This window comes from Lygodium microphyllum, chromosome 3, assembly GCF_053477565.2.
Source record: "Lygodium microphyllum isolate KBCC chromosome 3, Lygodium_microphyllum_v1.1.10, whole genome shotgun sequence".
NCBI lineage: Eukaryota > Viridiplantae > Streptophyta > Polypodiopsida > Schizaeales > Lygodiaceae > Lygodium > Lygodium microphyllum.
Window position 1 is genome coordinate 74,759,957 of NC_141137.1, and position 27,140 is coordinate 74,787,096.

At 42.7% G+C, this 27,140-nt stretch overlaps 1 protein-coding gene across 4 annotated transcripts in view; it reads left to right on the forward strand.

Moving 5' to 3' along the window:
* NADK2 (NAD kinase 2) overlaps positions 1 to 27,140 on the forward strand; it is an 84,271-nt gene that overhangs the window by 29,059 nt on the left and 28,072 nt on the right. For 3 of the 4 annotated variants that reach the window (XM_087672885.1, XM_087672888.1, XM_087672894.1), the window contains exons 3-7: positions 9,387 to 9,404; positions 16,241 to 16,362; positions 16,490 to 16,631; positions 16,768 to 16,992; positions 17,106 to 17,180. In XM_087672885.1, the coding sequence (XP_087529011.1) occupies positions 9,387 to 9,404; positions 16,241 to 16,362; positions 16,490 to 16,631; positions 16,768 to 16,992; positions 17,106 to 17,180 (582 nt within the window). The remainder of the gene's footprint in view (positions 1 to 9,386; positions 9,405 to 16,240; positions 16,363 to 16,489; positions 16,632 to 16,767; positions 16,993 to 17,105; positions 17,181 to 27,140) is intronic. The other variant, XM_087672891.1, reaches the window with a different exon arrangement.

Consider the following 27,140-nt stretch of genomic DNA (forward strand, 5'->3'; position numbering starts at 1 on the left):
TTGGGTGTAATGGCCCCTTACGCTCTCCCGTGTGTATATTACTTTACACATGTGAATTTACCCTTGCGGGTATAAGTGTACCGTATCCCAAGTATAAATACATTCTTTTATTCTTTGTGTGTACCACACTGGTACACACCTATTTGTTGACTCTCACTCTCACTCTCACTCACTATTCACGAAACTCTTGCTGTACGTCGATTGATGTGTGTGCTCTCTTTGCTTCCGCTCGTACTCATCAAATTTTGGGACATAGAGGGGATACTGAGCTAAAACATGCTTTACAGCTGATTAGCATTTTCAAACAGTCCCAAAACACGCGTAATTAATGAAAAACACAAATTTGCTATGCGGTTCGAGAGAGTTACAATGGTTCCCCAAAAGTCTAATATTTTGGAGCACCCTTCAACATCTATAAATAGACAGGTTGCCCATCCTTATCCCTTCAGTGGAGGTTCTTAATTCTTTGCTACGTTTGATTTCAGCTATCTCTCAAGTTATCTTAGCATTTTCTAGTAGTTTGAGCCATCAGAGGAAGAGATTTCAGTCAATCTCTGCTGTAAACCCTAATTTACAGCAAAGTTGGAGTTTGACAGTCACCTTTGAATGCGCTAAGAATTGAGGGCTTAGGACTCGAATTCTAGTAGTTGAAATTGAGGAATTTTAGGTAGATTCAAGAGGCCAGCCAGCCAATATTAGATTTGGGGCTGAATTTGTCTTTCAAGGAGCAAGGTAAGGGCCAATCGCTAAGTAAACCAAGGGGCAAATTGGTTTGGAGACTTGCTAGTCAATTTTGATAGCAAGAGACATTTTTATTAGCGGAGGAGATTAAGGAATCTCAGTTGTACTTTATCCAATTGCAATATAAGTTAAAGAAATACTGAAAGGGGCGCTAGTTTTGGGTCCAACAGGGTGTCCAATGTCCAAGATTGTATGGTAAAGTGTGTATTTCAGTTTTGTGAATTTGTTAATTGTTGTAATTAAGTGCTTAATCAAGTTTGGTTTTAATAGATTTCTGCGTTTTCTATCTCTTTTCTCTCTCCATTTCTCTTGTGTTGATTGTCTTTCAGTCTTTCGCATTCACTCCACTTTGACAACATCATCCTACCAAGGGATGCATAGATCATCCCTCGTATCCTTCAACCTGTTGAAGGAGAGTCATCAAGATTGAGCATCCGAAGTTTCTTCTCAAAGGTGATCGGATAGGCAAATGTCTTCTAATGATACAAAGAAGCAAGTTTTATGCACACTTCCGCCGTTGTCTGCAACTTGCATAGATACACTAGGACAGAATCCTATAGACTCAGGAAGAGGAAGGATCACGCTCTAGAGTTGAGCCGATCCCATAGGGCGATACAATCCATTGTTGATCCCACATGAGGATCCTCCACCGAACCGGGAATAGGTTGGGTAACATACTTCCAACGATTGAAGGTGTCAAGAATACACTCCACCTTGCTAGACCAAAGCGAATAATTTGATCCATCCAATAGGTCTTCTTTGAGCAAAGAAGGGAAAACGAGCACCTGCATTGATGGTACCATCATAGGTATCCTAGGGTTAGAAGAATAGGTCCTCTGGGAAATCGTGAAGAGAGGGAGAAGGAGATGGATGCTCCGATCTGTGTGAGTTTGCAAGTGACACCAACCTTCCTTCTTGGATAGGGTGGTAAATAATTTGATTTAAGACTAATTACAATAAGTACAAAGTTCACATAAATTGAAAATTCACACTTTAACACTTTAATCTTGGATAATGGATAGCTTGTTGCCCCCAAAATTGATGTTTCTTGTCGTATTTAGCTTTTATTGTAAATGGATGGAGTACAATTGAGATTCTCTTATCTCCTTTTGCTATTAAAACTGACTAGCAAGCCTTCAAACCAATTTGCCCCTTGGTTTGCTTAGGGATTGATCTTCACTCGTCTTCTGGAAAGATAAATTAAGCCCGAAAACTGATATTGGCTGTATGGCCTATTAAATCTCCTTGAAATTCTTTAATTTCAGTTGCTAGAATTCAAGTCTTTTAGGTCCTCAATTTTGAGTACGCATTGCGCGGTGGCTGCCAAACCCTAATCTCTACTGTAAATTAGGTTTTGCAGCAGAGATTTTCCAATATCTCTATCTCTAATGACTCAAAATGATTGATTTTGCTGAGATAACTTGAAAGATGGCTGTAGGATGAGAGAGAATGGTGTGGAGAGAGAAATTTCAGAGTTTCATTGTGAGAAAGATTGAAAAACTTTCGTTGCCCTACTCCAAACAACCATGGATGTTGTCACCTATAGAGCTTAGAACCATGGGAAAGGTTGTTACCCCCATGCTGTCACCTACAGTAGAAGGACCTTGGGCTGCTGTCACTTGTACTTGGAGGGCTCCAAATTGCTGTCACTTGCATAGGATTAGTCCCTTATAGCTGCAAATCACATAATTAGCATCCTCTTGCTCTATAATAGCTTCTTTCTCTCTCACAATGTCTGGAATAGACCTACATCAGCCTCGAAAACGTTTTTTCCACTTGCATGGGCAAGTCTTGCCAAGTGGTAGCCTTTTAATTTCATTTTTCAACATTATCCAGCTTATTAAGTTAATTTTCAGAATATTAATTCTGAAAATTAATTAAATAAATATTCTAGTGCTTAGAAGAATAATTCCACCAGTCAATAATTAAATTGGCTAGGCCAATTCGCCTCCCAAATATCCATGATCAGTTATTGAATCTTACGCTGGCATTAATTGTTAAATTAATGCCTAGTCTCTAATGTCACCACTAACATTAGTGGGCAATAAATTGAGCTAGGCCAAAATCTGACACCAGATATCACCTAGTACTTGTTAAGCACAACTTATTATAACTTTTGCCTTTGGTATCAACTTATATTTTAGGTTCTTAGGTCCCACAGTGTGAAATAATTATCTTGCACCTCACATGTTTAAGTCACATTAGCACATTTGATTAACTTTTGATTAAATGCTAAGCAATGCAATAAAATTTCACATCCTTGCGATAGCAAGAGAGGGTTTCCATTTAGAATCGTGTTGGGATCTTTGATCTTCGTGATGATCATGCTGCCTCTTAGAGGGAGTATGAATAGACTTCTCATTTGAATCATCAAAGCCTTGGAACCGGTAATAATCCAATATCGCTACACCTGCAAACATACTAAATCTGATGTGTTTGATTGTAGAAAAGCCCAAATGGAGAGAATAGTCAGCTACACTTACAAGGAAACAATTGTAGACATCCCGCCTTTGTCGAAAGCACTCGTAAAACACAAAAAATCTGTGTTTTTGCAGCAAACAATAGGGTGAAAATTTGTGTTTTCAGCAGTAGGGTGGTCTTCTTTGAAGGAAACCTCTATGTTCTCATTTAGGTGATGATATGATGTGAATCCGCAATAGAAGAGAAACATGAACATGAAGAGGAAAGGAGAAGAGAGAAGATAGTAGGGATGAAATAGAAATCTACACTGAATTTGGAAAGAATGCTGAATACAATAATGGACTAATCAATCTGTGCATGTAGCCCAAAGCGTCAGTGAGGGCACTAGATCAGGTTGGAATATCATCACAACACTAGAGATGATGATGGAGACAGTGACAGTGATGGAGATGGAGTGTGCATCTAGCAACCCCTGCGAATGATGGAGCAGAGCACCAAACTCCAAGTGTGCAACTACAAAAGAGGCAGAAGAACGATCCGTCCCAAAGTGGTCACATTGGCTATAAATAGCCAAAACTAGCCAATTTCTGAAATAAGGCCTAAGTGTGGTAGTTGGCCAGCAAAAAAATGGCAAACCAGCATCATCTGTTTACGAAAATGTTGATGTGGCAAGCAATAAACGTGGACAAGGGTAGACAGGGCAAATCACTCCTCCTCCATCAAAGCACATGAGAGACATGTCAGAGCTCCTAATGACCTCGTTTGACGACTTAGATTGAGGCTCACATGCAGGAGATGACAATGCATGACAAATATGACTACTAACAACACCTTGCTCATTCTGACTTTAAGAAGCAAAATTCAAGAAAAAAGGGAAGAAGAAGAGTTACCGATCTTTTTCTTATAGTCACCCCTTCTTGTATTAACATACATGAGTGGAACTTCAATGGGACTCTTACCATGATCAACATATGGCACGCTAGCTTCATCTTGATCTTTACCACAAGGTTGCAAAGGTGGTGAAGTAAAGAAGAAGAAGGGATAAAAGTAGAAACTTGTGTACCTTGCATCAAAGTAGTAGGGATAGTCTGATAGTAAGGAACATACTCCTTATCTCTTTCTCATGGTCGACCAATTGACAAAAATGGCTTGATTCATTCCGACAAAGACAACCGTAAAAGCCATGAATTGGCTAGTCTCTTTGTCGAGAATTTATATAGACTTTATGGTTTGTTCGAGGAAATAATCACACATACTCTTGGAGTTGTTCAAGGCTTCTCCGTCACCACTCTTAGCTTTTCTTATCCTTGGTGTCAAAAGACAACGTACTAGTGAGACAGTAGGGTTTGTGGGGAGGAACACGGAGTGAACTCGGTAAACACTGAGAAGAGAAGAGAAGAGAGAAGAAATTTTGATGAATGGAATGATGAAGATCTGAATCATGGAGTGAATGTGATGCAAGGGAACAAGGGTGCCGTAGCACAAGGAAGATGATGAAGACAACCACGAACCATGAACGGCAATGTCCTCTTGAAGGGGTGTGAGGGCAGTGGAGAGGCTGGAGAGAAGATGTGACGGACTGAATGAATCAGCTGTGAAGAATGAGTGACAGAGGCAGTCTATAAACAGGCAAGAGACTGTCTAGGGTGGTGCGCGGAGGGAGGGTGTTAGCTGTCTAGGGTGGCACCCCACTGTGGGCGACCAATCCCTTTTTGGGGCTGTCCATTGTGAAACCCTAAACGCAAAATGCAGAACGCAAAATTGCAGGTGAAGGGTTTCTCAATACCCCCTCTTAGGCCTAAAAAGGGGAACAAGAGAAGAGTGAGGTGGAGATGGAATGCTACATGCTGAAGAATGCTCATGCAGCAGGTGCCACTTGGATAGTGTCCCTTGTGGGAAAATTGTTCACTTGCCTAAGCGCCCTAGTACAAAGATGATAAAAACATGCAATGCATAGGAGGAATGTCGGGCTTTGTGTAGTCTTGAGAACCATAAGGGTATGCCCGTACTCGATCTCGGGAGTTGGCTTCATGTTGAGAAAGTGATCAAGGCAAGAAGAAGAGGAGGAAGAAGATGTAGAGAATCCCTAAGATCCAAGATTTCCACCTGAAAGGTAACCTGCAGTAAAGAACAGTAGACAGAGTGAACTGGAGTGCATCCATGCAAGAAGGAATACGAAAGCTTGTCACCAAGTCGTGGTTGAACCTCCAAGGCCCTGATCTAGGTAGATCCTTGAGATCTTGGGTATCAATAGGTGAGATGACCGCTGGAAGGAAGCCACCCCATCCAAGGGTAAAAGAAGAAGGTAAAAGGCCTCCGCCAGGGTGTGCAAAGGATGGAGCGGTGGGTGGGGACCCCCTTTGAAACTCGAGGAATTGGAGCCCCCTCTGAAGTCGCAGTAGATGTAGATGTCCCCTTGGAGGGCAAAGAAAGATCATCCCCCTCTAAATCTCCCACTGAGGTAGATAGGGAATCCAAAAACTCATGGATCACGGACTCTGAAATGTCTAAGGATGAAGGAAGTGCCGCTGGTCGTGCCGAAGAAGGTATATGGGGTAGTGAAGAACTCCCAGAGGTGGCCTCTCGAACTTGAGTAGGCGAGGGTGAAGGTTGGAGCTCAGATTGAGCAATGAGTGGGTAACAGTCGCTTATTCTCAATGGAGCGGACCGAGAAGCCAAATAAGAGGAAGGAGTTGAGTAGCCATTGTCTCTCGAAGAGCGGATTGATGAGGAGACGATATCAAACAATCACTGTCTCTCGATGGAGCGGACTGTAGAACTACGGGCCGTAGTAGCCACTGTACCTGAAAATAGGTGGGAGAAGATTGCCTTTGGCATTGCAACGATCTCCAAGAGGTTGTAGCGCTAATCGATTCTCCATGTGCTCGAAAGGTCTTACTGCGCATCGGATACGTCTTATTGCCTTGAGCATGGTACTCTGATAGCTGATGCAGAATAATCTTTGTGGCCCAGAAAGGAGAGGTGGCAAAGGTAGTGCCGGGTGGGAGATGCATATACTCCAAGGGGGTGGGGAGCAAAGATCAAAGTCGGCAAGCATTGGTGGTGTGCTCGGTGATGCCATAGTAGGAGCACCTAGTAGTTTGATCATTTGTTGGTAAAGAAGCCATGGATACTAGTGTGCCTTGCTGAAGAAGGACGAGGTCAGCCATGAACCGTGAACTGCAATGTTCGCCTCAAGGGTTGGGAGGGCAATGGAAGGGCTAGAAGTGAGTTGCCAGTCACGGGGAGGAGCTGCCAGCTGCCAAGGAGGAGCCGGCAGCTCTGCAAACGCAGCCTGCAGCAATGAGGGAGGAGCCACCGACTGTAGAATATCATTGCCAGCAGTTTGGTTGAGCCGCCAGCAGGGGTAAAGCCACCGACAGTTTGACTGAGTCGCCAGCAGCAGTAGAGAATAGAGCTGCCAGCAGTCTGGCTGAGCCGCCAGTAGTAGGGAGGAGCCGACAGTAGTCTGGCTGAGCCGCCAATAGTAGGGAGGAGCCACTAGCAGTCTGGCTGAGCCGCCAGCACAGCAGGGAGGAGCCGCCAGCAACAAAGAATAGCCGCTAGTAGTTTGGCTGAGCCGCCAGCAGAAGCAGGGAGGAGCTGCTAGCAGTCTGACTGAGCCGCCAGTAGCAGGGAGGAGCTGCTAGCAGTCTAGTTAAGCCGCCAACAGCAGAGAGGAGCCACCAACAGTCTGGTTGAGCCACCAGGAGCAAGGAGGAGTTGCTAGCTATCAAATGCAGGCAGCAATTAGGGAGAAGCCGCAAGCAGGCTGAAACGCAGCAGGGGGTAGGTGTTGGAATACCGCCAAGTGCAACAAAAGAGCTGCCAGCAGTAAACGTTGCAAAGAGAAGGTGGAGACGGCAATAACAACTTGAACGTAGGCTGAAAAACAGCAAACGCAAGAGGGAGCAGCCGCCAATTAGGGTGTTGATGTTGTGAAGAAGAAGAGAAGTGGATATTGAATGTGCCACCGGTCTTTACCTTCATTGGAGTGGAGGATCTTTGTCACATTTTGAGTAGATCCAGCTCTGATACCATGTCAAAAGACAACATACTAGCAAGACAGTAGGGTTTGTGGGGAGGAACACGGAGTGAACTCGGTAAACATTGAGAAGAGAAGAGAAGAGAGAAGAAACTCTAATGAATGGAATGATGATCTGACTCATGGAGTGAATGTGATACAAGGGAACAAGGGTGCCGTAGCACAAGAAAGATGATGAAGACAGCCACGAACCACGAACCACGAACCACAATGTCCTCTTGAAGAGGTGTGAGGGTAGTGGAGAGGCTGGAGAGAAGAGGTGACAGACTGAATGAATCAGCCATGAAGAATGGGTGATAGAAGTAGCCTATAAATAGGCAAGAGATTGTCTAGGGTGGCGTTCGGAGGGAGGGTGTCAACTGTCTAGGGTGGCGCCCCATTGTGGATGCCCAACCCCTTTTTGGGGCTGTGCACTGTGAAACCCTAAACGCAAAACGCGAAACGCGAAACCTTAAACACAAAATGTAGAATGCAAAACTACGGGTGAAGGGTTTCTCAACACTTGGTCCTTGAGACATGGAGGTTTGAGGCCCCATATTGTATTGTTACATCATCATATTTATTCTCATTGGGCACTCTATATGTTGTATTCCTTGTGTTGTCATACATTTTATATTTCTCTTTGTTTGCCCTAACATTTCTTTACATTTTATGAGAGCCAGGTGCTCTTAATTGACACTTGAGATTTGTTAAGAAAGTTTGGCTTTCAAGAGCACTGAGAACATAAGAAGAGATGTCTCAGCCTTCATCATTGAAGCAGTCCGCTGTAGAGTCTATTTCCTCATTTGTATCATCACAAAGGCGATGTAATTGTGGAAAAAAACATGAGAATGACAATACTTTAAACTTAACCAACTTAATTAAGTATCACCATGAAAAATTAGGAGAGAGAGAGAGAGAGAGAGTCGACACCACGTTGAGAGGGGAATTGGCTTCCCTCCCTTTTTGGAAATTTATCGAAATAAAACCACGGGCACCAAGTGCTTGAATCATATATAAAAGGGCTGATTTGTTGAAATTCTGAAAACTAGGGTTTTGAAACCCTAATTTTTGCAAACTCCGGGTAGCAAGTTGATTCTCTTCTTTAGTGCTTAAATTAGATCAAGCTAAGTAGAAAGTGTTTCTCAAATGAGAGATAGATAGGAGAGTACAGAGCATGCGGCTGAAATTTCAGCATGAGAGCTTGTTCCAAATGAAGAAAGAGAGCTTCAATATATAAATGTGGAGCTTGGGTGCTCAAAGTGGAAAGTAGAGGCTACAAATGACAAGTGTTTGTTAAAATTACAAGTGTAGAGACACTTGTCTCTTCAAAATGACACATGTTCTCTTCTAGATGCCACATTTTACTTTTCTAGAGAAAGAAACTTCCAATCCTTCTACTCTAAAAATCTCTCAAATGGTTAAGAATTTGAGATAGCTGCTGAAGACAAAATTGTTCCTTGCAAAATTTTGGAACTTTTAACGTGAACAAAATTTCCATTTGAGCAACTTTTAAAAATAGTAACCTTCTAAATTTTAGGAGTTACGAAATTTAGCTTTTGGAGAGCTTTATTATATAGGTTCATTGGTTCATGGTTTGTTTCTTTGATCATGAGCATCTAATTTCACTTTCTGAAACCACTCATTAAATAGGATTTAGTCAATGTGACTATCGGAGTGTAAAAGTCTTAGTTATTTAAGCTTTTTGGTCAATCTGACCGCGGGACTAAAACTTTTAATTTCTCTTGGGCATCTTGTCAATGACGATCCAAGTATAATTATAGGGTGTTTTGGCCATGGGATACCCTTAACTAAAAAGATGAAAATTTAATAATATCTTGAAATGTAATACAAATCGCCTTTTAAAGCACATGAGCTTAAAACTGATTTGGAATCATTGAGCCAATATATCTTGGTAATAATTGATATATACAAAAGGTTTGTTACATCCCTCTCTCTTGAAATCCGTCTTGTCCTCAAGACGTTGCTTGAAGTATTTCTGATTCTACAGCTTCTTTATAAGTTGCAAGTATTTTTGGATAGTCTTTAAAATATTCTTTTGACATGCATTTAGAATCTAAATTAGAGTAATTTTAAAAATTTAAAATGAATTTTTTAGAAATATTTTTTACTAGTTTTTTGATTATATGAAAGACTATTTGCTCTGGTTGAAGTATCTCCTCTTGTTCATCTATTTCAGGTGGATTCTCTATTACAGGTTCCAATGGTGGAGGCCCTTCATAAGGCTTCAAAAGATAGATATGAAAAGCATTGTGAATTTTCCAGTTTGTAACAAACATTATTAATTTTTTTCAGTGACTTGAAATGACCCATAATTTCTTGTTGTGAATTTAGTGACTTGGGATGAAGGCTTGTTAGAGCTTTTTAGATGAGATTTGTCAAATTTCAGCCACACCCAATCTCCTTTTTGTAAAATTAATTGCCTTCGATACTTATCTGTTGTTTTCTTTTATTTTTATTGAGGTCTTTTGATAACTCATCTAACTTGGGTGAATGTGGTATCCATATCATGCCTGAACTCATCGGCATGACATATCTCCTTCTTGGTTTTGAGAATAGGTAATAAGAGTGATTTTCTATATATGATCTCAAATGACACTTTACCTGTAGATGTATGAATTGCGTTGTTAGAGTCATATTCTACCAAAGATAAGTACTTTTCCCATTGTTGGTTGGCTTTATGGCAATAGCACTTTAGCGTATCCAATATTGCAAGATTGACTATCTTACTTTGACTATTTGTTTTAGGATGATAATAAGAAGAAAATGTAAGCTTTGTATCCAAATTTTCAAAAAGAGCTCGCCAAAAGAGAGGCTAGTGGTTCGTGGATCTCTATTACCCACAATGGATTGTCGCAACCCATGATACTTAAAAATTTGTTGAATAAATATTCTAGCCATATGTTGAGACTTGATAGTCTCTTGATTGGAATAAAATGAGAATGTTTGCTAAATCTGTCAATAATAGTTCATATGTCATCATTGCTGTTTGTTGATTTTGGTAAACAAAAAATAAAGTCCATAGCAATGCTTTTCGAAGGTTAGCTCAAAATTGATAATGGTTGCAAAATCCCTATAGGCTTTTGGTAATCAAACTTAATCTTTTGGCACACAAGACATTCTTTGATAATTTGCTCAATGTGTCGTCAAAGTCTTGGCCAAAAGAAATATATTTCAAGTTACTTGGTTGTGGCTAGAATACCACGCTGAGCCATGTAAGGTGCCTCATGACATTCTTTCATTACTTTAGGTCTGAAATCTTTAGTAATACGTAACTTATTCTCCGTAATAAGAAACCCATCTTTAATAATATAAGAGTTTACCCTTTTACGAAGTTATAAATTCTCCCAGATGATTTTAAAATCTTCATCAGAAGCATACATGTCCCTCATACTAGTGAAATCTGTATGATGAATTATGGACATTGCATGAATCTGAGGTTTTCTTAACAGGGCATTAGCTACCTTGTTTTGTTTTTTAAGAATATGCAGTATTTGAAAGTTAAATTTAGCTAAATAATTGGCCCATCAAATATGCTTTAAAAAAATCTTTGGTTGGTTGAGAAAATGTCTCAAACTGTCATGGTCTGTCTTGATGAGAAATTATCCACCTAAAAGATAGTGTCTCCAATCTTTTAAAGCTTGAATGATGGCCATTAACTCCTTTTTATAGATCGCAACATTTCTTTTTGCATTTTACAACCTTCTACTTGCATAAGCAATTGCATGCTCTTTTTGGTTTAAGATTGCACCAATGCAGTCTCTTGAAGCATCACATTGCACAAAGAAAGATCTTGAGAAATTAGGTATAATCAAAACAGGTCCTTTGCTGATATACAATTTTAGAGCATGAAAAGTTTCCCTTCTCTAGTTTGGTCTATCGGAATGCCACTGCTTTCTTGGTTAAATCATGCAATGGTCCAGCAACCACTGTAAACCATTTAATGTATCTCTTGTAATAAGAGCTTAATCCCAAGAAACTTCGAACTTCATGAACACTAGTTAATTCTGGCCATTCTACAATAGCCTTGACTTTTTCTCGATCCATCCGAATGCCATATTTGGATACAATATGGCCCAAGTAGTGAATCTCTTCTAGGAAAAACTCACTTTTTTCACCATTGACATAAAGTTTGTGTTTACGGAGTTCTTGAAACACTATTTTCAAGTGTTGCTTATGCTCTTCTCATCTTTTGAATGAACCAATATATCATCAAAGAAAGTACCTATAAACTTCCGATGTGCACTAAAGATTCTTTTCATTCTATTAAAGGTTGCAGGAGTGGTGAGACGAAATTGTAGTAGAAGAAACTCATACAAACCAAATGTTGTCTTGAATGCTGCTTTATAAATATCTTGAAGAGCAATCCTTGTCTGATGATAGCCACTCTTCAAGTCAATCTGGCTAAACACTTTGGATCCATTGAATCTATCCAAGATATCATCAATTCTTGGAATGGAAAGCCTATTCCGAATTGTAATTTTGTTGAGGGCCCTGTAGTCCATATACATGCGCCAAGATGTAAAGAAATACCCTAACACAGAAACACAAATAACACTGTATGACAAAGCACGGACTGATAAAAGAACACAGATAGGGTTAGGGTAACTTAGAGAATAGAGAATGAATGAAATGATATGACTGTTGAATATACAATGCTCATGCAGCAAACACACTATGTAGTGAATAAATCTCAAGGATCAAGGCAGTGTATTGTACTCTAAACGTATCCCGAATTGTAGCAAAGTAGCCTCTGGATGTCGAATACCAACAAACGCAGCCAAGGAAGGCCGAATCTGATGTAGATAACATTTCAGGAGAGAGAAAGACTAAAAACGCAAGTGAGGAGAGAGAGAGACTAAAAACGTAGGTTGTAGGAGAGAAAAAGACTAAAAACGCAGGAAAACCAGTAGCAGTGGTCAGTATGCTCCGAATAGTGTGTGGTAGGCTGGAAATAGGTGCCAGACTGTTGTAGGCAGCAATGGCCAGCTTGGACTGCGATGTCCTCTGCGTCCGGGGTGTGGGCAACAAGCTGAAATACCTGAAATTTGCAAAGATGAGATTGTTTTCTGAATGGAGAGTGATCAGTAACAGTCACTCTGCTGTAAATAGCTGCAAACTGCGGGTGGAAGGTTGGAAACAGGCGCCAAACTGTAGATGACAGTAAGAGATAGCTGAGACTGTGATGTCCTCCGCGAAAGGGGTGTGTACAGCAAGCTGAAAACACGTGAAACTTGAAAAAACGAGATTAAGAGCTGAATGGAGGGCAGCATATTTATTTATGGTAAGTTTGGGCTCTCCCAAGTGGATTTGTGCTTATGGGACATAAACACTCTCTAGGAACGCATTTCTTTTAAATAAATAAGGTTTCTTCATTAATCAAGCATGTTTTGGGGCTGTTTTAGTAAAGCTAATGTATTTTTAGTGCAACACCTCCTCTTACGCCCAACAATGGTGCCATGAGAAGGAAGACTAGTCAAGCCCCTCTTCGTTATATTTTACCCCAAGGCGTCCCACCCCAAAGCAGCTAGAGCATTGGACAAAGGGTGTATGTCGGCTGCCCAGTGGCCTATTAAGACATAGAGGTGATGGTTATCTTACCAAGGGAGCCTAAGTGATCACCCGAGATAGAACAAGGTATCGGACAATGGGTGCTCGTCGGTTGTTCGATGGCCTACCAAGCTCTACAAAGGCGGATGGAATTAGCTGTGTATTTTTTTGTTTTTTTTTGTTTTTTTTTTTTTGAGGGCTTTTTAGATTTGATAGATTTAGCATTAAATGAGGGTTGTAAATCAGTTTTCTCCTATTGAGTATTCGTGCCCCAATACGGGAGAGTGATAAGGGATGGTTAGACCCAAGACCTTCACAAAACAAGTATATTATCCCTACTATTATTGGGTGTCGGTGAAGAAGGAAAATGACTAAGGTGTGGTATAGTAAATATGTGAAGCAAGCAAGACAAGGAAGCTAGGGAAAAATTGCCTTGGAGACTGCCATGTGCAATGCCACGAATATGGTGGATCCAGAGTCGAGCACTCCAAAAGACTAAAAAGGAATCAATGCGCACAGATGTATGTTTACATGAATAGAATGCCAATGCATGGGGTAATGAAATGGGAGATGCAAGATGTCATGCTCACGCAAAATGCAATGCAACGGTGCCACTTAGATAGTGCCCTCATAGGGGAATTGTTCACTTGTCCAAGCACCTTTTTACAATCATATCATCTTGACAGTGCGGATGAAGTTATAAATGTCCATAACATGGTGAGGTTGGGCTTCCCCCAGGCATGGATCCGTAGGGTCTCTGCACTTTATTGATCGGCTATCAATAGGGTTCTCATTGATGGCAGGAGGGGGGAGGAGTTTCGGCTAGAGAGATCGGTCCAACAAGGTTTTCTCTAGCCCGGTATTTGTTCCTACTCTTTGTAGAGGCGATGTCTTACTTTCTCAGGTCATCGGTGAGCAGGCTACTTGGCCTTCGACTTTCGGTGAGAGAGGAGACATAGCTGTTAGATTCAAAGTATGTAGATGATACCACACTTTATATAGAGGACGATGAGCTGATGCTGGAGAGAGTGAGACTAGCTTTGGAGGTGTTTTGCATTGTAGCAATAGTGAAAATCAACTGGCGAAAGTTGGTTGGTTTCCTTATAAACCCGGACTCTAGCATGGAGTGGGGCGTCCACTTGGGATTCAGATGGGTGTGCAGAGGGCAGACCCTCTCATACCTAGGTTTCCAGGTGGGACTTGACATCACGCATGTCGAGCAGTTTCTTCTAGTCCTTGACTCTATCAGGCGGAAGCTGACCTATTGGAGTAATGCCCACCTTTTCTTAGTGGACCGAGCCCTAGTGATCAACCAGGTCCTTCTAGCGACGGCTTGGTACATCGCCTCATGTTGGTGCTTTTCCTCGTCTTGTGTAGTTTAGCTTCGACGCCTAGTGCGAAATTTTCTTTGGGCCGGGTCAAACAGTTCTAGGGGTTCTTGGGCCAAGGTGGGCGATCATTATCCGGCATCGGTCCGAGGTAGAACTTGGGATCATAGACCTAGAGTTCCAGAGCCTGGCTCTTTTGGGCAAGCTACTAGTCCGCGAGATCACACCAGGAGGGCAGACCTGGAAGGTTCTAGTGTAGGAGGGTCTTCAGGAGTGCACATCGAGGCTCGGTGGTGATTGGAGGCCGTCCTTGAGATAGATCTTCATGATGGCCCAGATCACACCCTCTAGATCTTCCTTCCTCTGTAGCCTACTTTGTGTGTGGCAGGGCCTCCGCAAGGCCCTAATTCAGAGCCTCCTAGGTTGCCAAGATGAGATAGACTGCCAGCCGGTGATCTAGAATCCCCAGGTTAGAGATCGGGACGCGATACAGATTGGCGAGCATCCCCACATCCTCTGGTTGGGAGGCGGACCTTGCTCGTACCATCAAGACATGGCGGGAGGTGTACAAGACGGTGGACTAGGAGGTGTTGCAACAGGCATCAGGTTGTTAGAGAGGAGTTGACCTGAGGCGAAGGGAGATTGATGTAGCGATACCTCAGGAGTGGCTTGACCCCTCGATACGAGAGCCGGTAGAGCCTGGCGAGGTATGGGCCACTAGGTTTTCACAAACATGTATCCCCCTACAGGTGATAGGTAGAGTAGGTGGCTCCCCCTACGAGACTTTCTTCACCGTGCAAGAGTGGGGGTGTTTGGTCCTTGATAGAGGGTAGCAGTATGAGGAGACCTTTGTCCTTCCGTGGAGGAGGATTTGTGTGGTTGGTCTTCAAGGGAAGACCTAGTGTCTAGACCCTTTGTGTTCTGGGAGGAGTTACGGGAGTGGCGCCTTTGGATATGGGGGAGCAAGTCACTTGATGAGCTGGAGTGGAACCCTGGAGAGTGGCTATGGCCAGCCACTTGGTTGCCAAGAAGCCACCGAGGTTCTTGGAGTATATAGCCAGGATAGGCAGACATGTACTGATGTAGGAGGACATGGGTTGGTTGCCTTCACACAGCAGATATTGGGTGGAGCATAGCATCACGGTGCGTTCCGTTGGACTTTCTAGCGCCGCCTATGGGACAGCTGGAGGTTGAGGAGGGTATCGTATTTCTTATGGCTTTTGGCACATGGAGGCCTAGCGGTGGGGAGTTAGCTAGCCCAGATGCAACAGGATGGAGGGTGTAAACACTTCACACAACAGTTTTTGGAAACTCCAAAGCACTGATAGTTGCTATTTTGTGAATGAGGGAATGGGCTCTTACCACCTTAGTGCCGTTGATGGCCAAGGATGAACAAAAGTTTTGTCACATAATCCCTGCTATTCCCAGGAATCAGTGAGTTTATTGAGAAACTCAAAATGTATTTAGTGGCCTCCCATTGGCAGCCTGCCATTATGACACATGGAGTTTATAGTTGGGTCTGCTGTTTTGCCTGCTTTAATTCCAAACTTGAATTCCCTAAAGACTATGCTTGTACGTTAATTGAGCTCAGTCCTTAACAGGACTTGGAACTTCAATTTCCACCTCAATCCAAGATAGTCCCTATAGGCTATCATATGACCGTAATATCTGATCATTATCTTTAAATCGGTGAGGACATTGAGGTTCCCATTTTTCTTCCTGGTGGTTGAACATGTCTGTTCCTTTGGAGCTATGCCATTTTTTCCTTGGTGTTCCACATGATGTAGCATAGTAGAAAAGTATCCAAATTCTAATTGAGAAACATTGCTTTGAAATCCCCAAGAAGTACAGCTTGGTTGAGACCGAACTATTTTACAACAGCTAATGAGAATTATTGATATTTTCATGTTGAGTCCCATGTTGTGAGTGAGGTTTTATTTTCATGAGTGCAATCAAAAGTCAATACTTTGTGACAATGTCTTATGGCATTTACCATATGAGGACCAGGTTTCACTTCGCATGTACAGCTGTCTCATGTTCTGTCCATAGTTATCACATGAAGCTCTCTGTCTTGTTTCCTATCAATAGTTACTCTCAGCAGTGGACCTTTATAGAACTGAACACTTATCAACTATGTCTGATCACAAAACTGCAGGTAGCATCCTTTTTGCACTGTCAAGAAGGGATGAATGTTATTGTTGAGCCAGAGGTGCATGACAAATTTGCACAGGTTCCAGGGTTTGGATTTGTCCAAACGTTCTACAATCAGGATACAAGGTTGACTTTCTGTTGGTTGACAACTGCTTTAAGATATTATGTAGATTTGGAGATTTATTTTGTCCCATTATAATTTAGACAGGAGTGCTAATTGTGCGATTAACTATTTCTTTTGACCCCTGAACAGTGCTTTACATGAAAGGGTCGATTTTGTTGTCTGCCTTGGTGGTGATGGTGTCATACTTCATGCTTCAAATCTTTTCCGTAATGCTGTACCCCCGGTGGTTTCTTTTAATTTGGGGTCTCTTGGATTTTTAACAGCACATCCTGTAAGTTCAAATCTGCAATCTGCACTAAAAGCTGGTTCTTTTGTTGTGAGCTTGTGTTGTAAATTTTGAGAACATGTTGTGTATTGGTTTCTTTGAGCAATCTAGATAAGAAATGATGGTGATCATGACTTTGCAGTTTGAAGATTTCATGCAAGACTTGAGGGCAATAATTCATGGTAACAATAGAGTAGAAGGTGTGTACATTACACTTAGGATGCGGTTGCGGTGCGAGCTTTTCCGCAATGGAAAATCAGTCCCTGGAAAAGTATTTGATGTTCTCAATGAGGTTGTTGTGGATCGAGGTTCAAACCCTTATCTTTGCAAGATTGAATGCTTTGAGCGGAATCGCCTTATCACAAAGGTGGGGGTGCTCTTTCCTTTTACAAGGTCAAAACAGTTTCTTAATTAAAGATGTATTTAGCGGCAACTAAGCTTTAGGAGAAGCATACATTTAACTTTTATATCTTTTTGCAGGTTCAAGCGGATGGTGTAATTGTGGCCACTCCAACTGGGAGTACTGCGTACTCCACAGCAGCAGGAGGATCCATGGTATCAGATGAAAAGATGAAACATTATTAGTTGCTGGCTTTCCATAATCGTCAATGTACTGCAGTTGAATAGCTGTGACATCAGTGTCTGAAGCATATGACCAATGTGTTCCTTGTGTTTTGTCAAGAAGCTTTGTCAAAAAGTACTGTTAATGGAAATAGTTTTTTTCTGGATGCAGACAGGGGGATAGAGTTTTCATTGATCCGAGGGACAAAGTGAAGGGGATTAAGAGGTTAAGATGACCTAGTAGACTGTAGTACATTGTAGAGAAGCCCCATGAGTTCAGGGAGGTGGCTCCAAATTTTTCCAAGGACCTCTTACAAGAGAGCATGTTCCCACAGAGTGGTGTAGGCCAGAGCAACTGTGTGGGTGAGTGGTCATCTGCAGTTGAATGCTTCCCTAATGGCTCTTTACATAGATGAAGAGCTACTGAGAACAGACTGTAAAGTCCAGCAAGGAAAGAGGATTACCTCCTGTTGAGACTTTGGAAGACTTTTGCAGCAAGGGGCCCTTCTTGCTTTTCAAGAGATCATGCATTTAGGCAGCATATGTGAGAGCTCTTCACTAGATCCATCTCATCCTGAAGGATAGGGGAGAGATTGGATATCCGATCATGGAAGTACTAGGCCCTCTCCTACATCAGCCTTCAACTCTAACATGACAACAAAAAAAAGCTTAGAACATACGACTAGCATCTAAATGACCTCCCAACTGTAGAGCCTCTCTAGGTTACCTCTGAGGGCTAGCTGCATAACCAGGCCTTTACAGTTTTTGGTTTTTATAGCCAGTTTTAATAGGGAGGGTCTGTCAAGCCCTCATTTTTATGGGTTGCTGGCCTAGCAAGTCAAATTGTAACCACTTTTTTAATGTGATACTTTAAAAATAAATTTACCAAATCACACATACATAGCCAGAGTGATAAGGTATAGATTAGTACATTACATTAGATTCTTAGACGTTCTCATATACTAATAGATCTATAGGCTCGTGCAACCTCCTCAGCTTTTGGGCAAGTTCATTGATACTTGCCACCCCAATGGTGATCCACATGAAGATTAATAGATGCATAACTCTAGTAAGGCTGACTAGAGCATGACATTACAAGCGTTCTTCCTTTTGTACTGTCACAATCCCTGGCTATAATGATAGGAAGTCAACTCGTTGAGATTGTAAACTGATTCTTGATTGCCTTGCACTTGTGGATGAATACCATGGATAGGTATTAGTTTACTGATCAAGAAACCATTTGGATTCTTGCAGAATATACATGCTGGGGTCTTCAACTTTTGGTATCTTTCCACTTGGACAATCTCATCATTTCATGGAACTGTTCCTTGAAACAACTAATGTAAAAGAGTTGGGTGAATCTTGGATTTAGGAGTTTATTCCAACCTGTAGTCTACATTGCTAATGTTCCTAGTGATCTGAAGGGCTTGATATTATTCTGTACCATTTCCTAGTTGTCAGAGTTTCTAATTCCTTATGTACTTTCAGAGGCGCGCACGTGCACACACACACACACACATGCGTGCGCGTGTGTGCACGGACTTTCTTCGAGCTCTGAAGGGGTTGTCTTCTGGTTGGTGCAATGCATTGCCTGACCTTAGGCAACAGGCTCATAGTCACATGGAACGGAAATGTATAGAAGGAACAAGACTCCTTTTTGGAACAGGAATCCTAAATATGTTTGGGGATTCTATGTCACTATGATATATTGACAAGATTTGTAGCATAAGAGGATACAAGGCCCAAAGCATTTCAAGTAGCATTGCACGACACACGCATGATTTACTAATGATACGAGTTTAGGATTTCATCCAAATAGACCCTAAAGGCTAAGATAGCTTCATCACAGTTAGCATGTTTGTGGAATGGGAATGAGAATGGTGGTGCTTATGGAACATGTTCCTAAGTTCCTTAAGACACTGAACAAAGTTCCATGTGACTATGAGTAGGTTGCAGTCTTTACACTTTCCTTGTAAAAACATTGAGCATGTGTCACGAGGAGGTAAGTTGTAACTTAATGCTCTTTGGACACAGTTGCAGTACTCTAAGTTGTGCACATGTAAGGTGCACGTGAGATTTAAAGCTGAATGTGTGTGACAGTGATAGATAATCCTAGCTTGGGCAGTGGGGGACATTGGTAGTAGTTGTGGTGATAGGTGCCAATGGAGTTCTTAGGATAGATCTTGGTTGGGGATAGGTGTCATGAGTGTTAGGGATTTAAATGATTTAATGTCCTAAACTAAGGAGTGTGCAAAGTTTCAACACTTTCAGGTTCAAAGAGATTAGGAATTTAAAATTGGGGTCGGGCATGGCCAAATTTTGGGTAGGGGCCATGTATTTTAAACTTAATTGAGTCATTGTTGCTGAAAATTAAGTCTAGAGGCTGAGTTTGCATGGGCAGGTTTGACACTTGGCATTTAGCTGGTTTGGGAGCCATGCAAGGCTGTGTGAAGCCATTTTGGGCAGATTGGGGCCTGGAGAGATCAGTTTTGGGGGAACTCACAGCAGCTGAAGGTGAATCTGGAGCTTGGACAGCAGTAGAACGTGAATCTTGACTAGGCGACAGCATATGGGAGCCTCTCAGCAATTGGCGACTGCTGTTTGGGCATTTCCTATGCGAGAAAATCAGAATTCTCTCTCTTGTACAGCTTTGTTCTCTTTCCTTCATGCCGATTGAAGCCTCAAATTTGAAACATTTCAGCAGTGAATCTGCTGATTACAGACCTGATTTCAGCAAAAATTTACCTGTCATGGAATACATGCCAGCAAATCTCAGCCATGCACGAAGGATTTTTGCTGTGAATTTGAAGAGTTGGTCATTTACAACAAGGGTAGTGTGCATGCAAGTGTTGAAAGCTCAATTTGGTCCCATGAGCATTCAAAAACAAGGGGAAAATTGAGGATTAATGATATTGGTCACTATTTTATGGTAGAAATTGATGCTAGTTACTACTTTAGAGCTGGAAATGCAGAATTTCCTCTCTCTTGCACATCCTCCCTCATCTATGTTAGATGATGTTGAATTTGGCATTAGAAATTGAAGATTTGAGCCTCCAATTTGAACCTAATGTGTTGTTGATTTAGGAGTTCTTGATCCCAAGTCTGAAACCAGCAAGGTTTAGGGTTTACATGGCTGTGTTGGGATGCATGCATTCATGCATGCCTAAGTGTTTGGTGAAGGTTGGGGATGCAAATTTGGTCAGTGGAAAGTAGATTTAGTGAAATTCTGGAGGTCTATAGCAGGGTTGATTTGCATGCAATTGGAGAAGACTCAATGTGGGCTTCCCTAGTTGTGGAATCAAGGGGCAAGTTGGATAGGCCTTCTGTCTTCTTGGGGACTTGATCCTTTTCTCTTGGTTAGACAACAAGATTTTGGAATTAATGTGAAAAGAAATACCATACAGGGTGCCAACGTTTTTTGGGGCTGATTTGTTGTTGACTCAACAATCTAATGCAAAGTGGTAAAGTGTTGAAATTTGAGTTATCTTTTATTTTATGAATTCATTGCTTGTTGTAAATTGCTGTAAACCAGTGTTATTCATGGTTCCACCACCCTTTTATAAAATGAAAGGTAAGCAGCATGTCTTGCATATCTTGCAAGAAATCTGCACCTAATTGCAAGTTTATTGCGAGGGAATTGCTTCTTTTGGTCTATAGCACTATCTAAGCATGAATTGGCACAACATTGCTGCATACTTAGCATTGGTATAGGCCTCAGTTTATGAAAAATGGGTAGCTGATGAAATAGTCTATTGCGTGCATAACCCTAGGCATACCTTCCATTGCGTGATTTGTTTCTTTATGTTTGTACATCCTCCTCGGATGATTAGAGGAGGATAATACCTAGGTGGATTCCAAATGCTAGAAAATTGTTTGTCATATTTGTTTGTTGTTAATAGCTTTGTCACTCACAATTCTTTTTGGCCATCTCTAAAACTTGTAAGAGTACTTTAAATGGAGCCTAGCCAATTCCTGACTCTTTACGTGGCCATCTTTATCAAATGCTGGACCATGACTTATATTGGATGATAGCCATGTGAAGAAATGCTCCACACACAGAAAACACAAAACCAATTGTACGACAAAGCATAAATTGATAACACAAAACACAGTTAGGATTAGCGTAACTTAGAGATAGTGAACAGAGTGAATAATGAAGTGAATGACCACTGAATATACGATACTCATGCAGCAAACACACTACGCAGTGAATACTGAATCTCGAACTCTTGTATCTTTAAGATCAAGGGAGAGATTATGAGCTAGAGAGATTGTCGTGCTCCGAAATGGATCTCGAAACGTAGCAAGGCAGCCTTCGTGTGTCTAACACCAGCAAATGCAGCCTAGGATGTTGGATCCAATGTTGACAAGTAGTGAGGGGAGAGAAATACTAAAAACGCAGGTACGTAAGGAGAGAGGAAACTTGGGTGGCACCAGATGAGTGCAAATGCAGCCACCAGGAGTCAAATGACAGGCAGAAGAGAGAGAAAACACCAAACGCAAATGCTAGATGACGAGGCGATAGTTGTAGAGTGATGGCGACAGCTTCAACAGGTGGCAATAGCAATAAATGCAGCTTCAGAGGACTAGGCGATAGCTCTAGAGTGATGGCGATAGCTAACGAGCAAAGATGGAGACTAGAATCAGGCGCTAGATGGTAGCACACAACAAGGAGGAAGGTTTGACCGTGATGTCCTCGGCGAACGGAGTGTGGGCAGGAGAGAGAAAGCTCTTGAAACTTGCAAAAACGAGATTGAGGAAGAGTGGTGGATTGCATGCCTATTTATAGAAAGTTTGGGACACCCAAATTAGGGTTTGGTATGTGAGACACAACTACTCTCTAGGATTGCATTTCTTTTTAAAATAATATGGTTTCTTCATTAATTAAGCATATTTTGGAGCTGTTTAAGTCAGCCTAATGCATTTTTAGCTCAACACCCCCTCTCAAGCCCAAAATTAAGCCATGAGAAATAAACCCTTGTGTTTATTTTCTTTATCCCAAGGTGTTCCACCCCAATGCAACGGGCATCGGTTGCCCAATGATTTACCAAGACTACAGAGGCGATGGTTATCTTACCAAGGGATCTCAAGTGATTACCCTAGAGAGGCCAGGGCATCTAACCAAGGGTGCTCATTAGCTTTCCAAGGGCCTACCAAGTTCTGCTAAGGTAGATGGAATCAACAATGTCCTTTTTTTGTAGGGATTTATTTTAGTTTGCCATTGTAGAATCGGCCTGTTGATTGCCTTATTCAAAATATTTGCAAAATTATCATTGGAAGGCACAAATTCCAGGCAAATAGTGCCTAGCTCAATCTGCTCTTTGGTGGAGTGAAAGTGAACTGCCACGTACCCTGTCCGAGGTGTGATGATCGGATTGCACGCAAGGGCAGTGACACTTTGGTTATCGCAGTAGACAAAGGTAGATGTCTCACAAGGAAACCGAAGCGTAGCCAACAAGTTCCTCAGATAGATGGCCTCAGTGGTACCATGGAGGAGAGACCGATACCCTACCTCGGTTGTAGAAGCCACCACCATCTCCTGCTTACGGCTAGCCCAAGAGATGGGTGCTGTACCTAAGGTATAGAGATAGCCGCCATGGGAATGCTGAGTATTTGGATCTCTTGCCTGGTCAGAATCAATGTATCCCTGCTAGCATAAACCGTAACCATAAGTTAGTCCATAATTATAAGTACATCTTAAATATCTTAACACAGGAAGACAAGCAATTCAATGAGACATTCTAGGTGCATTAAAATACGGACTAAGCAAGGCTCGCCTAGTATGTATCAACCAAAGCAGTTTTCCTACAGTAGAGCGATAGGTGTGAGCATCACAAGGCTGACCCGAGGTATTCTTATGAAGATGGACAATGGAATCAAGAGGTGTGATCATTGGTTGTGTTTGATTGGCGCAATATTTTTCCATCATTGTAGAACGTACTTCTGCTATGATAGAAAGATACTTCCCTCAGATCGAACAATCTCCATCCCCAATAAATAAGACAACAAACCTAAGTTGGTCATCTCAAAAGTAGTGCAAAGCTTTGCCTTGATTACTACTATGGCCGTAGAATATGAGCCGGTGAGAAGTATGCCATCAACGTACAACAAGATATAGTTGGCCACGTACAACAAGATATAGTTGACCACGATGCTTGTGGTGCACACATACAGATTTGGATCAGCCCATAAAGAGCTTTCTTCAAAGTGAAATACCTTATCGTTATGGTTAGTAGAAGAAATTCCGAGTGGCTGCTCCGCATAGACTTTCTTCTCGAAATAACCATTTAGAAAGACACTTTTGACATCATCTAATAGATTGGCCAACTATGGTGAGTAGCAAGTGCAACCAACAGACCAAATGATGTTAACTAAACGGTAGGTGCGAAGGTTTCTTCATAGTCAATGCTGTGCTTTTGCTTGAAACCTTGCACTACAAGATGAGCCTTGTATTTGTCCAAAGTATCATAAACCTTTAGCTTAGTCCTAGAAATCCACTTCGTCTCGATGATCGGCTTGTGATGAGGAAGATCCACTAAGGTCCAAGTATCATTTCGATTGATACTATTTGGTTCCTTTTCATGGCCTCATGCCACAGAGGGTCCCGAAGAGCCTTAGTTCACCTCAGAATGTGCAATGTAATCAGTTGTAAATTGTGATGCATATGAAGCTTGAGGGGCGAGCCGAGCACACCTTCTAGGGCCTTCTGGAGTGGAATTTGGTGGAAGGATCCCCAAATCCCACATGGTCTGCTGGTACCAGTGAGGTAATGAGTCTCGCGGAGGGGATCGAGGAGCTAAAGTGTCAGCACGAAGGTCAGGAGCGGACAGTAGACCCGGCTCAGAAGGCACGATCTCATGCAATATGAGTGGAGGTGAGGATGCAGAGTCCAGTGTAGAAGACTACACGATGTCTTTCTCATCAAAGATGACATTCCTCCTAACGATCACCTTGTTTGTCCAAGGATTGAATAAACAATAGGCTTTTGTGTTAGAAGAATAGCCCACAAAGATCAAGAGATCAGCTTGAGAGGTGAGCTTTCTTATCTTGTCATTGGGGATGTATATATAAGCATGACTACCGAAGACTCTGAAGTGAGAAACAACAGGTCAGGAGTCAAAAAATGCCTCGTACAGAGTCTTTTTAGGGACTGCTACAGTCAGACATTGGTTAAGGATGTACAATGCAGTGTTAATAGCAATAACCTAAAGGCGCTCAGGGAGCTCTGTTGTGAACATCATAGAGCGTGCCATATTCATGCTTGTTTTCCTATGCTTTACGACTCCATTTTGGACAGGGAAGTTGTTAGAGGTGAGTTGGCATGCAATGCCCCACTCTTGTAGAAACTTAGAGAAGTTATGAAAGGTAAACTCACCAGTAGAATTACTTCTCATAATATCCACATGACATCCAATCTGGTTATGAATGAGCCATATTCATGCCTGTTTTTCTACGCTCTACAACTCCATTCTAGGTAGGGGAGTTGGTGGAGGTGAGCTGGTGTGCAATGCCCCGCTCTTGTAGAAACTTCACCACCAGAATCACTCCTCATAACACCCACACGACGTTTAGTCTAGTTATGAATGAGCAACATCCAAGCAATGAAATAAATGAAGGCATCTGACTTGTGCTTAAGGAAGTATACCCACATGTACCTAGAGAAATCATCCACTAAAAAAAAGAAGTACAACACACCATTCAAGGTGGCAGTGGATATGGGACCACAAAGATCTACATGAATGAGCCTAAGGGGTTTCTAAGCACGTGTGGTAGACTACTAAGGAAAGGGTGTACGATACTGCTTATCTAGTTGACATGCTTTAGAGACCTCTTGAGATAGTTTTAGGCGCGGAAGGCCCTTGACGATCCATTCACGCGGCAACTCATAAAGAGAGTTGTAGCCAAGATGGTCTAAGCGCAAATGCCGAAGACGCTTAGAGTTGGTGGGCTCCTGTATGGTGGCCAAGGCTCGGAGGTGATGGAACTATGAATCATTGGCGTGTGTACCACATTGGTACACACCTATTCGTCGACTCACTCTCACACTCTATCATTGTTCAGTACTGTTTAGCACCTCGATTAATGTCCGTGCTCTCTTTGCCTCCACTCATACTCATCACTCTAACATAGTGTTTGCCTATGATTTTACGTGTTTTAGTCACTTTAGATTACACCAGTGAAAGTTTATTTTTGGCATGGTGGACATTTTCGTTAGTTTGGGGGGACTGACTTGGACACCTACATTTTGGGTTTGGCCAATTGTATACTAGTTGTGGCCTTAGTTTGCGTATTCATAGGCAGCTTGCCCTCAGTCCATTCATCCATCATTCAGCCAGCCCACTTAGGTTGGGCAGTGGGCAGCAGAGAATGGGTAGTAGTTTGGGGGCAGCAAGGGCGGCAGGCAGCTCTTTGCGGGCAGGGCAAGACTCCGGGCAAGGGCCAATCATGGGCAGGGCAGGGATTGCCCAGTCGGCTTGCCTGCCACGTGGTAGGGCCGACCAGCTTGCCAGGCCGACTGCTTTCTTTCCCAGCCCCCACTTCTCTTTTTTCCATTTGTAATAGTCACGTTTAAAGTGACCCTCCTTGCCACAATGATGGCATTCAACTGTCAGAGTGCAGCGGTGCGGAAGCGTAGGACTGAGAGAGAGAGAACGCAGAGAGAGAAGGGAGAGAAAGAGACAGTGTGCACTGAAGATCTGCTGTATAAAGAATGCTGAATACAAAGATATACACGGGCGCAGTGCGCTGGACTGCGTGTCTCCACCTCGATGATGCGACCTGCTGTCCACCTCGAAGTCTGCTGCAGTCTGCACTGTCTGCTGTCTGAAATCTGCGAACGGAGACAGAGATCTGCACGGCACCGGTCTGTAATCTGCGACAGAGAATGATCGGGAGACTGCTGAAAAACGTCAGCAATAAATAGGCGAAAAACTGCCTGGAATGGGGCTCAAAACTGGGGCGCAGCCTGGTAAAAGTGGCTGCAGGCAGTCGGACTGCCACGTGGCAGTCCGACTGTGCAGCTGGACTGTGCAGCTGGTCTGACTGCTGGACCAGCTGTGCTGCTGCCTGAAAACAGGCTATGATCTCTGACACCCTCTCTCAGAGCCTGGACAGAGCAGAAGCCTGAGGGATCTGGAATGTTGCCGAAGTAGAGCCTGAGAAAGCGCCTTCGTAAACAAATCCGCAAGATTATCCTCCGTCTTGCAATACTCCACAGTGATGGTCTCATCCAGAAGCTTTTCTCGGATGAAGTGGTACTGGATCTCAATGTGCTTCGTCCGGGCATGAAAAACAGGGTTCCTTGCCAAGGCAATGCAACTCTCATTGTCATATCGCAGCAATGTAGGACGAGTCTGGGGGCACCCAAGCTCCTCCAACAATCTCCGAAGCCACACAACCTCGCATGTGGTGGAAGATGCGGCCCGATACTCCGCCTCAGTAGACGAAAGGGCTACCGTGGGCTGCTTCTTGCTACTCCATGAAATAACACCTGCACCCAAAGTAAAGCAGTAACCTGTTGTAGACCGCCTGTGGTCCACGTCACCGGCCCAATCCGAGTCGCTCCAACCTGCAAGTACAAGATCTGACCCATCTGTCCCTGCGGGGTAATGAATCCCCAAATTAGACGTCCCCCTCAGATACCGAAGTATCCTCTGAGCAGCCTGCCAATGCACTGTCTTAGGTTCACTCATGAACCCTGCCAAGAGCCCAACAGCAAAACATAGATCAACCCTGGTGTTGAGAAGCCAAATCAAAGACCCTATCAACTGTCGATAGCGGGAAGCATCCGCCAAAGGAGAAGCTGAGTGGGAAGTGGCCTTCCAGTTCGGATCCATAGGAGTAGAGAGGGCCCGACAATCTTCCATCTCAAAAGACACCAAGAGCTCCTGTACATATCTCTGTTGGGAGAGAAAGATCCCCCTCTGAGACTGAAAAATCTCATGTCCTAAAAAG